The sequence below is a fragment of the Phalangium opilio genome, unplaced genomic scaffold, assembly GCF_054372755.1.
Source record: "Phalangium opilio isolate 3A_F unplaced genomic scaffold, DU_Popi_V2 ptg000103l_1, whole genome shotgun sequence".
Lineage (NCBI taxonomy): Eukaryota > Metazoa > Arthropoda > Arachnida > Opiliones > Phalangiidae > Phalangium > Phalangium opilio.
In genome coordinates, this window is record NW_028324205.1 from 1,348,216 (window position 1) to 1,360,199 (window position 11,984).

Genomic DNA, 11,984 nt, shown 5'->3' on the forward strand with positions numbered 1-11,984 from the left:
CTTGCGGCATCTCTATAAAGTATTTTCACCATTACCGTGCAATTTTCGGAAATTGAAAATAGGCGATCCATATCGTTGACCCGATTTTGAAATAAAGACATTTATTATTTTAGTATTAACCTTTGTTTTACTTAAGGACAATTTGCACATTAATGGAGGCTGATTTTAATAGTGAAAAATATTAAAGGGACTGAAAAACAGACTGAAGAAAAGGGGTTCATTGGAATAATCTTAAAACATTAATTTCTTGAATTGATCGAACTTAGTTTCTTGAAACCCCGTTTATCTTAATTACGGGCCTGTACCGTTCTTTTAATATTTTTTCCCCACCAGCCAACCTGCCCTTTTACTTCCCTTAAGCCTTAGCTGCAACCTTGAAAGAATCAAAGAAAGCAGCTCTCATTAACCGAGGCTTAAGTTCTATATTTGAAAAAGACGTTATTAAAAGATTTCAAAGTGAAGATATAAGCTGTTTGTGCTTTAAAGGCTACTTAAAAAGTAATTAAACGCAAAATAAAATCCTATTTCTTAATAAATTTTCCATTTAAAATCATATTCCATGACAAAAAGTATAAAACTAAATTTCCTTGCTGGTTTTTCGCGTCAATGTTTGAAAAGTGTAAGTGCGTTCAGCAACCACTACCAAGTACTCGGTTTAGTGCCGGATTGTAATTTTTATCCGGAACCTGTAACGGAATGGTACACCTAGCAGAACGTTGCTAATGAAACCAGGCAATACGGTAAATTTAGTTTCTACATTTATAAACCTTTCTCCGTGGTTTTAAAGCAAAAATAAAAGACAAATCCGAGGGGGTAGCCACTACGTGAAGTAGGTGTACATTTGGTTTTGTAACATTTAAAGTACTAAAAAATATCGAAAAGTAATGTGAAGTACATTCGAAATATTGAAATATTGCAAAGTATGTTGTATTAAGTGTAATACATGTAATACAAAGAGTCTACTGAGAATATGAAGAGTATAATATAAATATTCAAAGTATTTCGCGAATCGTTACGAATATTAAGAGTCTTAGTGTAATATTTTATAAAATCGAGAAGTGTTGCAGAATTTTATGTTTCCATCCCATATTATAACGGTGGGAAACAGAGTATCTCGGATTTTAGTCCAAATTCCCGAACTTTCTCACGGTAGATACCGAGCATATAGCTCTACAGAGTAGGAGAGTAGTAAGCAAGGTTTTCGATTGGCTTAAGCTGTGATCTGACGTTTAGTTGGGGAGTTTCACCCCTTTTCCACCTACACTTTAAACGCCGCATATACTGGTAAAGGGATGCTTTAAAGAGAGAGGTTAAGCAAGATGCTTGATTCCTAATTTTATGTTCGGGCGCACATGATCATTAATTCCTGTGATATTTAACTTCACTATAAGCTTAAGCTCGCTTGACGTAATAAAGATATGAATACGAAATCATATCTCTATTACATAAAGTGAGCTTGAGCTTATTACTCTATTTAAGCCGACGATTTAGACTCCGAGGGTTTTGATGGCGTCAACGACACGGCGGCGTTATTAAAGCCGTTTTATCGCGTTCTCTATATGGCATTTCATCCAAAAGGCTTTATGAATAAACTCTCGAATTATCATGAGGCAACTAAACGTTAAACAAGCTGGTCCAGCAACCAGCACATTTTTGCACACCCAATCAATTTATAGGACATTGGTCCAGTGAGGCAGTGACCCCTATAAGTGTCTCAAAGTTATCTTATTACCGTCGCTGCTTAAACTAAAACCGACGAAATAAAGCACAGCTAGAAAAGGTTGAATTGGGGGAACACTTGAATTGTATCCAGGGACACTATTCTCTAAAAAGTTCAATGATTAAATACCCAAATTCAAATGTAAACATTAGGATTGGTTCCATATGGAGAGAGAGCTTAAAACCTTATTCTCTAACCCAAATCCAAATCGACATTTGAATCTCCCGCCAAACATTTCACCATCTCAAATTATTCTCTTTTAACCACCAGTTTCTGGGATTTGCAATGGAAGAGTCTGAGTTTCCCTTACTAAAAGATATATCCACTGGAATATCAGAACCGAGTCCCACCCAGTATGTTCTTCAGTTTTTGTGGCGGGACCTTACATCAGGGTTCAATTTATTTGGACCATACTACATCTTTAGTTCCTCTGTTGTTGGAAGTAAGCTTCTTCCTTGCATTTTAGAAGTTTTGAGAGTATTGAACTCTTATGGATTCCAAACTTCTGTCATAATGTGCGATGGAGCTAGTTCAAACTTGGCAACTATAAAGAAGACTCTGGGGGGGGGGGTAACAAAATGTTTGAATATACTCTTAGTGATGCTGGGAACCAGTACGAGGTTAAACCCTATTTTGAACATTCCTTTATCCCAAATCGAAAGATATTTTGGGGTTATATGTCCGTCCCATGAACTTAAAAGCCTCATAAATGGTCTGTCATCCTCCCAACCGAATAAAACTAAAAGTTTCGAGCGAAATAATACTCCTTTTCGATTGAATGAAATTAAGTCTTTGTTTTGTCGCGAAATTGAAAGACAAAATCAAGGCTTGATTCGTTACATTCCAAAAATGCATGCTAGCTATGTTATAAGAGATGCGTGGACCAAACTTAACGTGAAGCCAGCAAAAATCATGCAACAGCCTCAAGTACTTTCTGAACTATACGCCTTCGCTCATGATGAAAGTGTACCAGATTATGGCGCTAGGGAACGAGCTCTCGAATGTTACAATTATTTGACTGCATACAGTCAGATCTTCGAAAATGGATTTTTAACTAAAGAGCGGGTATTTTCACATTCAGACAAAGCTATGGAATCTATAAAAACTGGCTATTCGTACTTCTCCGATTTGCTAACTGAGATATTATACAAAAATCCCAAAGTCAAACTTCTGGCGCCTAAACAGATAGATTTTTTATCGTGGCAGACTTGGGACCTGTTAAGGATTACAGTGTTTGGATTTTGTGGTTTTGTTGAGGATTTCCTTGCAAGGCATTCTGGGAATTTTATTTCTCCCATTAGAGTCAATGGCAGTGCACTAGAATCTTTGTTTGCCCAGCTTAAGTATGTATCAGGAAGTAAGCTCTCTGTCACTGCTTATAGTTCTGCTCAAAGGTCTGTTCGAATAACCAAAAATATCCACAGTGGTAGCTTTTCAAATACTGACTATAGAGAAGTTAACTTGGATTTCTGCGAATAAGAAACCGACTTAGCGAGAATTTAAAATTCGCGCTTTAAGCACGACCGAACAGAACTACTTTGATTTTAAGACTGGTTTTGAGTTTATTTACTTCCAGATACTACCTAAAGAAATTTGAATCTATTGTCAATATCAATAAATGTTCGAAATTCGCGCCCAACATTGGAAACTTTGATACACTCCCGTGTAGAATTTAAGACTTAAAACTTATCTAAGTTACAATACTATCTAAAATCACTAGTTTAATGGACTAAGGGGTTCAAATCAATAAAATAGCCTTAATTGTTATCACAACCTTGACTAGAGAAAGTTTCACTTTTGAAATCAATAAAACTACTTAATTTTTTATCACAGCTGAGATATATACTTTGGTGCTAGAAGAGTGCATGACTAGTTGTTTGCAGCACTTTTAGACGAGTGTGCGTTGGATGAGGTTTCTTGACGCTTTGTTTTAGGAACTTGACACTTCCCTTTACGCTCTATTTTCTTTGCCGAGGATTGATTAAGTGGGTCATCTTTTGGCTTGTTTTTTGGTTTCAAAATTCCTGTTAGTTTGTCCTTTTTGGTTTTTCCTTTTGACTAGGTTCTCTCTTCTTGGCGCATTTCGTTTGGCGCATAATTCCTTTCTTCACCTTTTCGCAATCGTTAGTTTGAGACTTTTGCTCATTGGGGACTTTTTTCTTATTTTTTAAAACCTGCGAGAAGAGAGTGTCCCTGAGGGTGTGCCCTCCCTTACACAAACTTCCATTTTTTGTACTAATAAACTCTTGCAATCGTCCATGGGTCAGTTTGCGGAGCCATATTTTAAAAAACATATCCTTAGCCTCCTCAGAAAAAGATACCAAATCGTCGGACATAGACTCGGTAGCTTCTCTAAATAGCAATGCTTTCTTTTGGTTTTCTTTAACCTTTCTTACACAGACCTGTAAGTTAGTATTTTTGTTGAATATTTACTTACTACCAAAAATATTTTTATTTTTATAGAAACATCATACCTTTATCATCTCTTTGCCGTGTGTCTTTAGAGCATCAGAATTTGCGTGTAAGCGTACTGTCGTGTTAACTTCTTCAATTAATTTCATAAAAACTTTCTTAGGGAAAAACATTCCTCCTTTATCTTGGTTAAAGAGTTCCAAAGGAAGTTCCTCTTTCTTTTCTTCGTCGTTAAGTGATAATTTAAAACAAAGCCGATACACATGGCGATAAGCAATTCTGTTTTCCATTTTTAAACGTTTGGATTCCTTCAATCGTTTCGAAAGCTTCCACATTTCACCTATAGTTCCACCTCCTAAACGTAACAAACCATTCTTGGTTTCTTGAACCATATTAGAAAAATCAATCTCTTTCGTTGTTGGAATATTTTCTTCTTCAGCAGCTACATGCATCTCATCATCATCATCATCATCATCAACATAATCTACGTCTTCGGAGTATATACACTCTAGTATATCAGATTTGCCATTGACGAAGCTATACAAGTTTATTTTTTTGAAATAACTACAAATCGAAAAAAATAATAACTCTTTCGCTTACCTGAAAATGTTTGTCATGTAGAAATTAAATAACTCTTGAATATTTTTGAGATCACTGTCTTCTTCTACTTCACTGAAATCGAACGCAAATTCATTTCGAAATTCGTTGGCCTTGGCAAGATAGCCAATTTGACTAGTTTACCAAAGTAAAATAAGAAAGCTTTGGAACTCACAATTGTGAGACGACTTGGAGATAAATTGACGTGCAGCTCTTTGACTGCTTGCTCGTCTAGGAACTTTAAAATATCACCTGAATCTTCCATTTTCAACAACACTAGGCTTAGCCTCTGCAATTTTTCTCCTTCCACTGGACTGGCTAGATGATCATATGATACTGAGTGCGTTCACCGATATTAACCATAGGGACTAAGCCTAATATTATTCAGTAGGGTCTCTAAGTTTCCAGATCCTACTGTATGTCTCACTGAACGCAGCCTTTTTCTTCAAATATTATTGGATTGTTAGATTCGGAGCTCCACCCATAATGGCGTTTTTCCCGATAGGGCAAGTTTTGGCGTACTGTACAAGTCACACCTAACCCGTAGGTCTGAGATAAAATGTCGCGAGTTGGCGTAAGTGTCGGGCTTATTCAGCACACCTACACAAGAGAGAGGAGTCTCAAACCCCCCATTCGGTTACTTCCTAGGCTAATTTAATGGACTTCTGGTAAAATCTAATATCGGAAAGGATACTTTTATCGAATTTTGATTGCGTTCCTCTATAAAAACTAGATCAAAAGAAGGAAAAATTAGTTGAAGTTTAGATTGGTCCACTAATATCATAAAACTTTAAATTTATGTTTAAGAGTAGAAATAACTTCGGGAATAACACAACAGTAACACTTCCAATTTTTGTGTCACAAAATAAAAAAATTTACCTTGTTTTGGAACATAATGAGAGAAATATAGATTAAAAATAGGTTTTCTTTATAAATAGATAATTGGTTGACCTCGATATTTGAATTGCATCAAGTTAAAGAAAACTTGTACCGACATCGTCTAATTAACATTTCGGCCATAACTAATATTTAAACTAAATTTCAATAAAATGGTTCACAACCTTTAGGAAAAGATTTGTTTTGAAATGAGTTGAAATTCTTAAAATTAATAATATGGACTAGTTAATGCATAATATTCGCCTATAATGTCTAAATAAGGACGCGCCTTGCATTTGTATTCCATTCCGTCAATTTTACCCATTAAAAGGTTTTTTCAAACACCCTGTATTTTTATTTCCCGCTTTTTATTTACTAAAATGACTCCGTTATTTTTCCAACTCGATCTTGAACGTTTTGCGTTTTGATGATCGTAATCGCGCTGCGCGTCGCGATTTACGAGTGCAACGTGTCTTTCGAGATGGTAATCAAGCGTGGGAGCTTGATGACCTACGCTTTAAGAGGAATTTTAGGTTGACGAGGGAAAATTGCCTTAGGTCTTTGCAAAACGGTGACTGAGCCTCTTGAAGTTGTTCGTACTACCTCGTTGCCAGTAAATTTGAAAGTAAAAAACATCACTATTTGAAACCCACAAATGGTTTTTCAGTTGTGAATAATGGTTTTTTTTAGGTGTTAATCGCATTGCGGTTTTATGCACGAGGATCGTATCAGCTACACTGTTAAAAATAACCGTACTGTCTAGTACCTTTAAAAGTATTTTTCGATGCATCCCCAGCCGTACCTTTAAAGGTACTACAAAATACCGTTGTTTAAAGGTACTGTGAAATACCTCTTAAAGAAGGTACTTTTGAGGACTACAAGGTATTTTGTGATCCAGTTATGGGTATCATTTAAACCTCAACAAAGGTCAGAATAAAACTTAAAAATTTTGAAGGGTACTCTTTATTACCGAAAGGAGTACCTGCTAACACTCAAAAAGGTTCGAAAGTATACTTTTAAAGGTATTTTGTGCTACCGAATTAGGTGTCAAATAAAACCCACAAATAGGTCTAAATTATGCTTTCGCGCCATCAAAAATATTTGCGGCACATTTGAAACTGGTAAAGTTTTCGTTAGTTACCCCGGGCTTGAATCATTTTCAGACAAGGTAAGCTATACACCACTTCGATTTAAAAGAGACAGAGAGACACGAGGGTAAAATTTTTCTTCCATCTCAATTTTTAGTGTCTATGTTGTGGGCTTACAGGACGAGGGTAAAATTTTGCCTTCCATCCCGCCTTTCAGTGTCTGCGTCATATAGAGTTCGCATAGTAAGCAAGGGATCAACCACTCAAGATTTCCCGTTACTAAATTTTGCTTCCCCTTGATAAGGAAGGTGTGACACTGTCATAGTGTAAAGGAAATTCAGGGTCACATATACATGGATATTTTCTGAATGGCGACTGAAGGCGTAAGCTCGGATTCAAACCTTTATATTAATTTTTTATGCCTTATATCATAATTGTATTGCCTTTTAATGATGTTACATATGCTAGTGTACATAACTGTCAAAGAAAATAATTAATATTAATTATATGTAATTAAATATTTAAAAAAACCACTAGCTAGGAAACTTAAGATTGAAATTTAAATCTCGGGTAGAAAACCACTACCCTATTCTACCCTACGGAACCTATTCTTTATGTTTATATATTTTATTCCAATAGAGATTTCTTCTACGCTGCCATTACTAGTGCTAATAGTGAAGTAAACAGTCAGTGTTAGAGAATTTGGGCCATAAGTATTATATCATGTATTTTACTTAGTGTTAGTTATAATCAGCACGCCGGAGCAGAAAAATCCCTCTAAAGGAATCTGTTAAGTATTTTTCAACTTTCAGAGTACGATAACATACCACCAGAAACGGTGAAATTCTAAAAGGTTTCATTATATACCTTATATTTCCAAAATACACTGTAGAAAATGAGCGTGCTTTTGGCATTCAAAAATGATAGCGTCCGTTGAATTTTGAACAAGCCTCAATTGACGCATTCAGATTTAACCAGAGGCATTCAATTTTGAACAAAGAGTGTTTTTCGCGTTCAAAACTAGCCTTTAACATTCAATTTAGAAAAGAGGGTTTTACGCGTTCAAAGCTAACCGTTTGCATTTGTTTTTGAACAAACTACCGTCATATCGATCGGAACTTAACTGTAGCATTCATTTTTGAAAAGCTTATATATTACCATTCAAAAATTAATCTTTATCCCATTCAATTTCGAATAAACACCTTGTGCTAATGAAGCGTTCAGTTATGGTCGTTAAGGCGTTCTAATAGGATTATATTAGTATTAAAACACGTGCGTTTTAGGCGTTCAAGTAAAATCTTTTTGGCATTCAAACGGGGATGTTTTTGGCGTTCATACGAGAGTGTTTTTGGCGTTTAAAGGCAAGCGCACACCTAACGTCATCGGACGGACCGCACGCATCGCACGCATCGGATAGTTTTTATCAACTGCGCACACTAAATTCGGAGCATTCGGATTTCCGAAATTCCGAAAGCGCGTATAAGCAATTGAGCATGCGCGGCGGAATACTCGGGGATTTTCAACAGGCGCGAAATTTTAAATAGGCTTAATACAGTGGGTAGATATGTTTTTTGTTGTTGTTGGTTTAGATCAGTGAAAATTATTGTTTTTGAAGTTCCTTATTTTCGTTGCGATGGATGAGGAAGGCGTAGTAATAACCTGTTTACTGGCAGAAGAAGAAGAAGAACGGAAACGTTCACGAAAGCGAAAATTTTGGGTTCACAATATTAATTTGAAAAGATTGGATTTTGGAGAGTATCACACTCTGTTCCCTGATTTGGTTGATGATGACGCGAAGTTTTTTCAATACTTTCGTATGACTTACGCAAAATTTTCAGAACTTCTTAATATATTGAAACCCTATTTAATAAGGCAAAATACTAAATACCGCCTTGCAATTGAACCTCAAGAAAGGCTAGCTGTGTGCTTAAGGTGAGTATGCCATTTGGCAAAAAGACTTGGACAATTTTATTTTCGATGAATATTTAATAAAAAAAAAAACAAAAAACATTGCAATGAATGGATAAATAAATGTTTGACGAGAATGTGGATATGACAGAGCTGAAAACCTTTATAGAATATTTTCATTGGAACAACCGAAAGTATCGGCAATGGTTTCAAAACTTGTGGATGGACCCTTTTCTTGGGCCAGTCGCATTTCAACACTATTTAACATTTGAAATAGTTGTCCCTTGATACGGATTTGGTCTTGAAGTGGGAATGTTTTTACTGTTCGAGCCATATAAACAAAAAACTCAGTCAACGAATCAGGTGGTGGGTTTTTTGTGGTTGAACTATTTTCATGCGAATTGAGATATTTTTCCAGAACTGCTGCGGCAGTCGTTTGTTGGTCAGAGCTCCCTGACACTCTCTTTTGGCGAGCGTTTGTGTTGGCCGCGGCGGATGATGACCTTTGTGTCTCGCTTGTTAATGGAGCAGTTGACAGAATTGGGATTGTTGTAGGGGCTTGTTCGTGATCATCTACGATCTCTTCTTCCTCCACATTACTTCTCTCTTGTGTTGTTGAAGATGTGACGTTTGACAAACGATCGTCGTCGTCACTAAGGTATGGGGCAAGAAACTGCAGCTCCATATGATATTTGGGGGGCTTCATTTTTGAAGCTGCCTGGTCACTTTTCGTTTTTCGCAAATTTAAAGCTTTGCGATGATTGTCTCTGATTCTCGTCCATTGGGACTTGCAAGTTGCACCTGAAAAAGGCAATACATTCAAGGATGCTACACACTAGCGCCTATAACACGTACCACGAATGTACTGATTAATTTATAACCATAACAGATCATCATTATAGACGCTAACAACAACAAAATATGCCTTTTTTGCCGTTTATATATGAATACTTTTCTCTTTCAAAGATTTTTTGCTACTGGGAACTCTTTCCGATCACTTGCGTTTTCCTACCGACTGGGTGAGAGTACAATTCGAGAAATTGTGTATTCAACATGTGATGTTATTTGGACAATTTTGAAGCCTATTGTTATGCCAGAACCCGATGAACAGTTATGGATTTCATCTGAAAAAGGCTTCCGAGAAAAATGGAATTTTCCAAATGCAGTGGCCGCCCTCGATGGAAAACACGTTCTAATTCAAGCACCCGCACACTCCGGCTCAGATTTTTTTTGTTACAAAAAACATTTCAGCACTGTTCTGCTAGCGTTAGTCGACGCTAACTATAAGTTCCTAGTTATCGATGTTGGTGCATTTGGAAAGAACTCTGACGCTAGCATATTTCGAACTTCATCTATGGGTATGGGTTTAGCGGATGGAACTTTAAAACTTCCTCAGTCAAAGCTACCTCCTGGAGGAAATACTATCTTGCCACATGTCATTGTTGGGGATGAGGCTTTCCCATTGTGCACATACTTAATGAGACCTTACTCGCGTGATGACGTGCACCAAAACGAAGAGAAAAAGATTTTCAACTATCGGTTAAGTCGTGCAAGAAATACTGTAGAACAATACGTTTGGGATCTTAGCTCGAAAATTCCGACTTTTTGAACGCAAACTGAATGTTTCCCATGAACATTCTGTTGCTGTTATTGCGGCTACTTGTTGTCTTCAACGACACCTGTCATTGGACTGAGTCGGATCTCCAAGTTTCTCTTACCAACGTTCAAGGTTTGAGAAGTCTAAGAAGAATTGGTGGTACCTCACGTCAAGATGCTTTAGAAGTTAGGGACAATTTCAAACAATATTTCAACTCAGATCTGGGTTCAGTTGAATGGCAGCAAAGAAGGGTTCGAGCAGGACAGCGCCTGCCTTAATTTAATAAAATAACCTGATTTTGTTTTACATTACATTGAATGTCAAGTTTGTTGGGAAATGTCTTATCGTTACTTCATTAAAATATACCACTGTATTGTTCTATATACATAAATAAATTGTTAAAGTACTCACTGGGCTGATTCATTCTCTTGCCAATCTCTTCCCAAATGTTATCCCTTCGCTGCTGGTTTGAATATTCCGAGTGTCTTAAATTGTATAACTCTTCATACTCTTGAACAATGGTGATCAACCGCGCTGAATCCATGTGAAAGACTGGCAAAATTCACTATGTCCAAATTACTATACTTAAACTTTCGTCGCGACCACACTACAGGCTGTCAGCGAAATGAAATAAAAAGCAAACTATTGTTACCAGTATAACGTCAATTTTCTATTCTTTGGCGAGATTCCGAATAATTTTGTGATTCAAATTTTTAATAATATTTCTCAACTCACCGTGCTTTAATTAGTCAGGGTAAACCTTTTCAACTGTGCTGATACAGGGCTTTCTTGACGCAATCACGAAAAAAAGGTAACCAAACGTCTACTGAATGCAAATTAAGCGTTTTTTCAGATTTTCCCGTATTAAATTCTTTATGTAATTTTATTATTATAAACACCTTTCAACTTTTAAACTAGCATTCTTTTAGAAAAATGTGGTAAACCTGATGAAAAATAGTGCAATTTGCCTAATCTTGAAAGAACGCCATTTTTTTTCATCTACATATACAATCTGATCATGCGCGGAGCGATTTTTATCTTAGCTCCGTACGGACCATACGGATTGTATGCCCCTATCGGGAATCCTCGTCGGCATTGCCGACATCCGATACGTACGATGCGGACAGATGAGCGCGTTCTCATTTGAAACAATGGTAATAATAATAAAATCCGATGCGTGCGATACGTGCGGTCCCTCCGATGACGATAGGTGTGCGCTTGCCTTAAACGAGTGTTTTTGGTTTTAAAACAACACTTTAAGAAAAACAGTCATTCAATGGGTTTTCAGACGTGAGTGCAATTGCTTATTCTTGAACAGTTTGGAAATATTAGGCGTTCAATCAGGAAAGGTGTGCAGGATCATCCAAGATGCTGGGATCCGAAACAAAACTTATAATAAAAATCCAATAATATCTCAACAATTTACTGTGACTTGCTTATTTACCATGAATTTGCTTATTTACCATGAATTTACTTATTTACCCTGAATTAAATATACATTTGTCTGTATAAACATCATTATATAATAATATCAAAGTAAAGGTCACGGATTATGGCGTATTTCACCATTCCCTTTTATTAATATAGGCCTTCAAATCGGTTGAGAATGTAATTCATACTCCTTTTTAATTGGAGGGAACTTAATAATGAAAACTTCCCTTCAGTGCAGTCTCTCTTCATATAGCTGAATTATAATTCAACACAACGATTAATGTATATGTGTTTCATGTTCACCCGCCCTCAGAAGATGTACGAGCTTTAAACACGTTAGATTTCTTCCTTATCA

At 36.5% G+C, this 11,984-nt stretch overlaps 1 protein-coding gene across 2 annotated transcripts; it reads right to left on the minus strand.

The window, feature by feature from the left end:
• Window positions 1-8,091: 8,091 nt before the first annotated feature.
• LOC149630101 (uncharacterized) lies at window positions 8,092-11,375 on the minus strand. 2 transcript variants are annotated; one of them, XM_089851304.1, is made up of 4 exons: window positions 11,098-11,375; window positions 10,934-11,024; window positions 10,610-10,812; window positions 8,092-9,402 (listed from the first exon to the last, which is right to left on the minus strand). In XM_089851304.1, exons 3-4 carry the CDS (start codon window positions 10,740-10,742, stop codon window positions 8,765-8,767), a joined length of 771 nt encoding a protein of 256 aa, XP_089707430.1. In that variant the 5' UTR covers window positions 10,743-10,812; window positions 10,934-11,024; window positions 11,098-11,375; the 3' UTR covers window positions 8,092-8,764. The 2 variants fall into 2 exon arrangements, with proteins under 2 accessions (XP_089707430.1, XP_089707429.1); XM_089851303.1 differs by having other exon boundaries at window positions 10,934-11,375.
• Window positions 11,376-11,984: the final 609 nt, after the last annotated feature.

Excerpts from the sequence above, each read along its gene's own strand:
- LOC149630101 (XM_089851304.1), bottom strand. The coding sequence starts at position 10,742 with ATGGATTCAGCGCGGTTGATCACCATTGTTCAAGAGTATGAAGAGTTA. Across the intron at positions 9,403-10,609 it reads CAAGAGAATGAATCAGCCCA|GTGCAACTTGCAAGTCCCAA; the intron begins GTGAGTACTTTA and ends TGCCTTTTTCAG.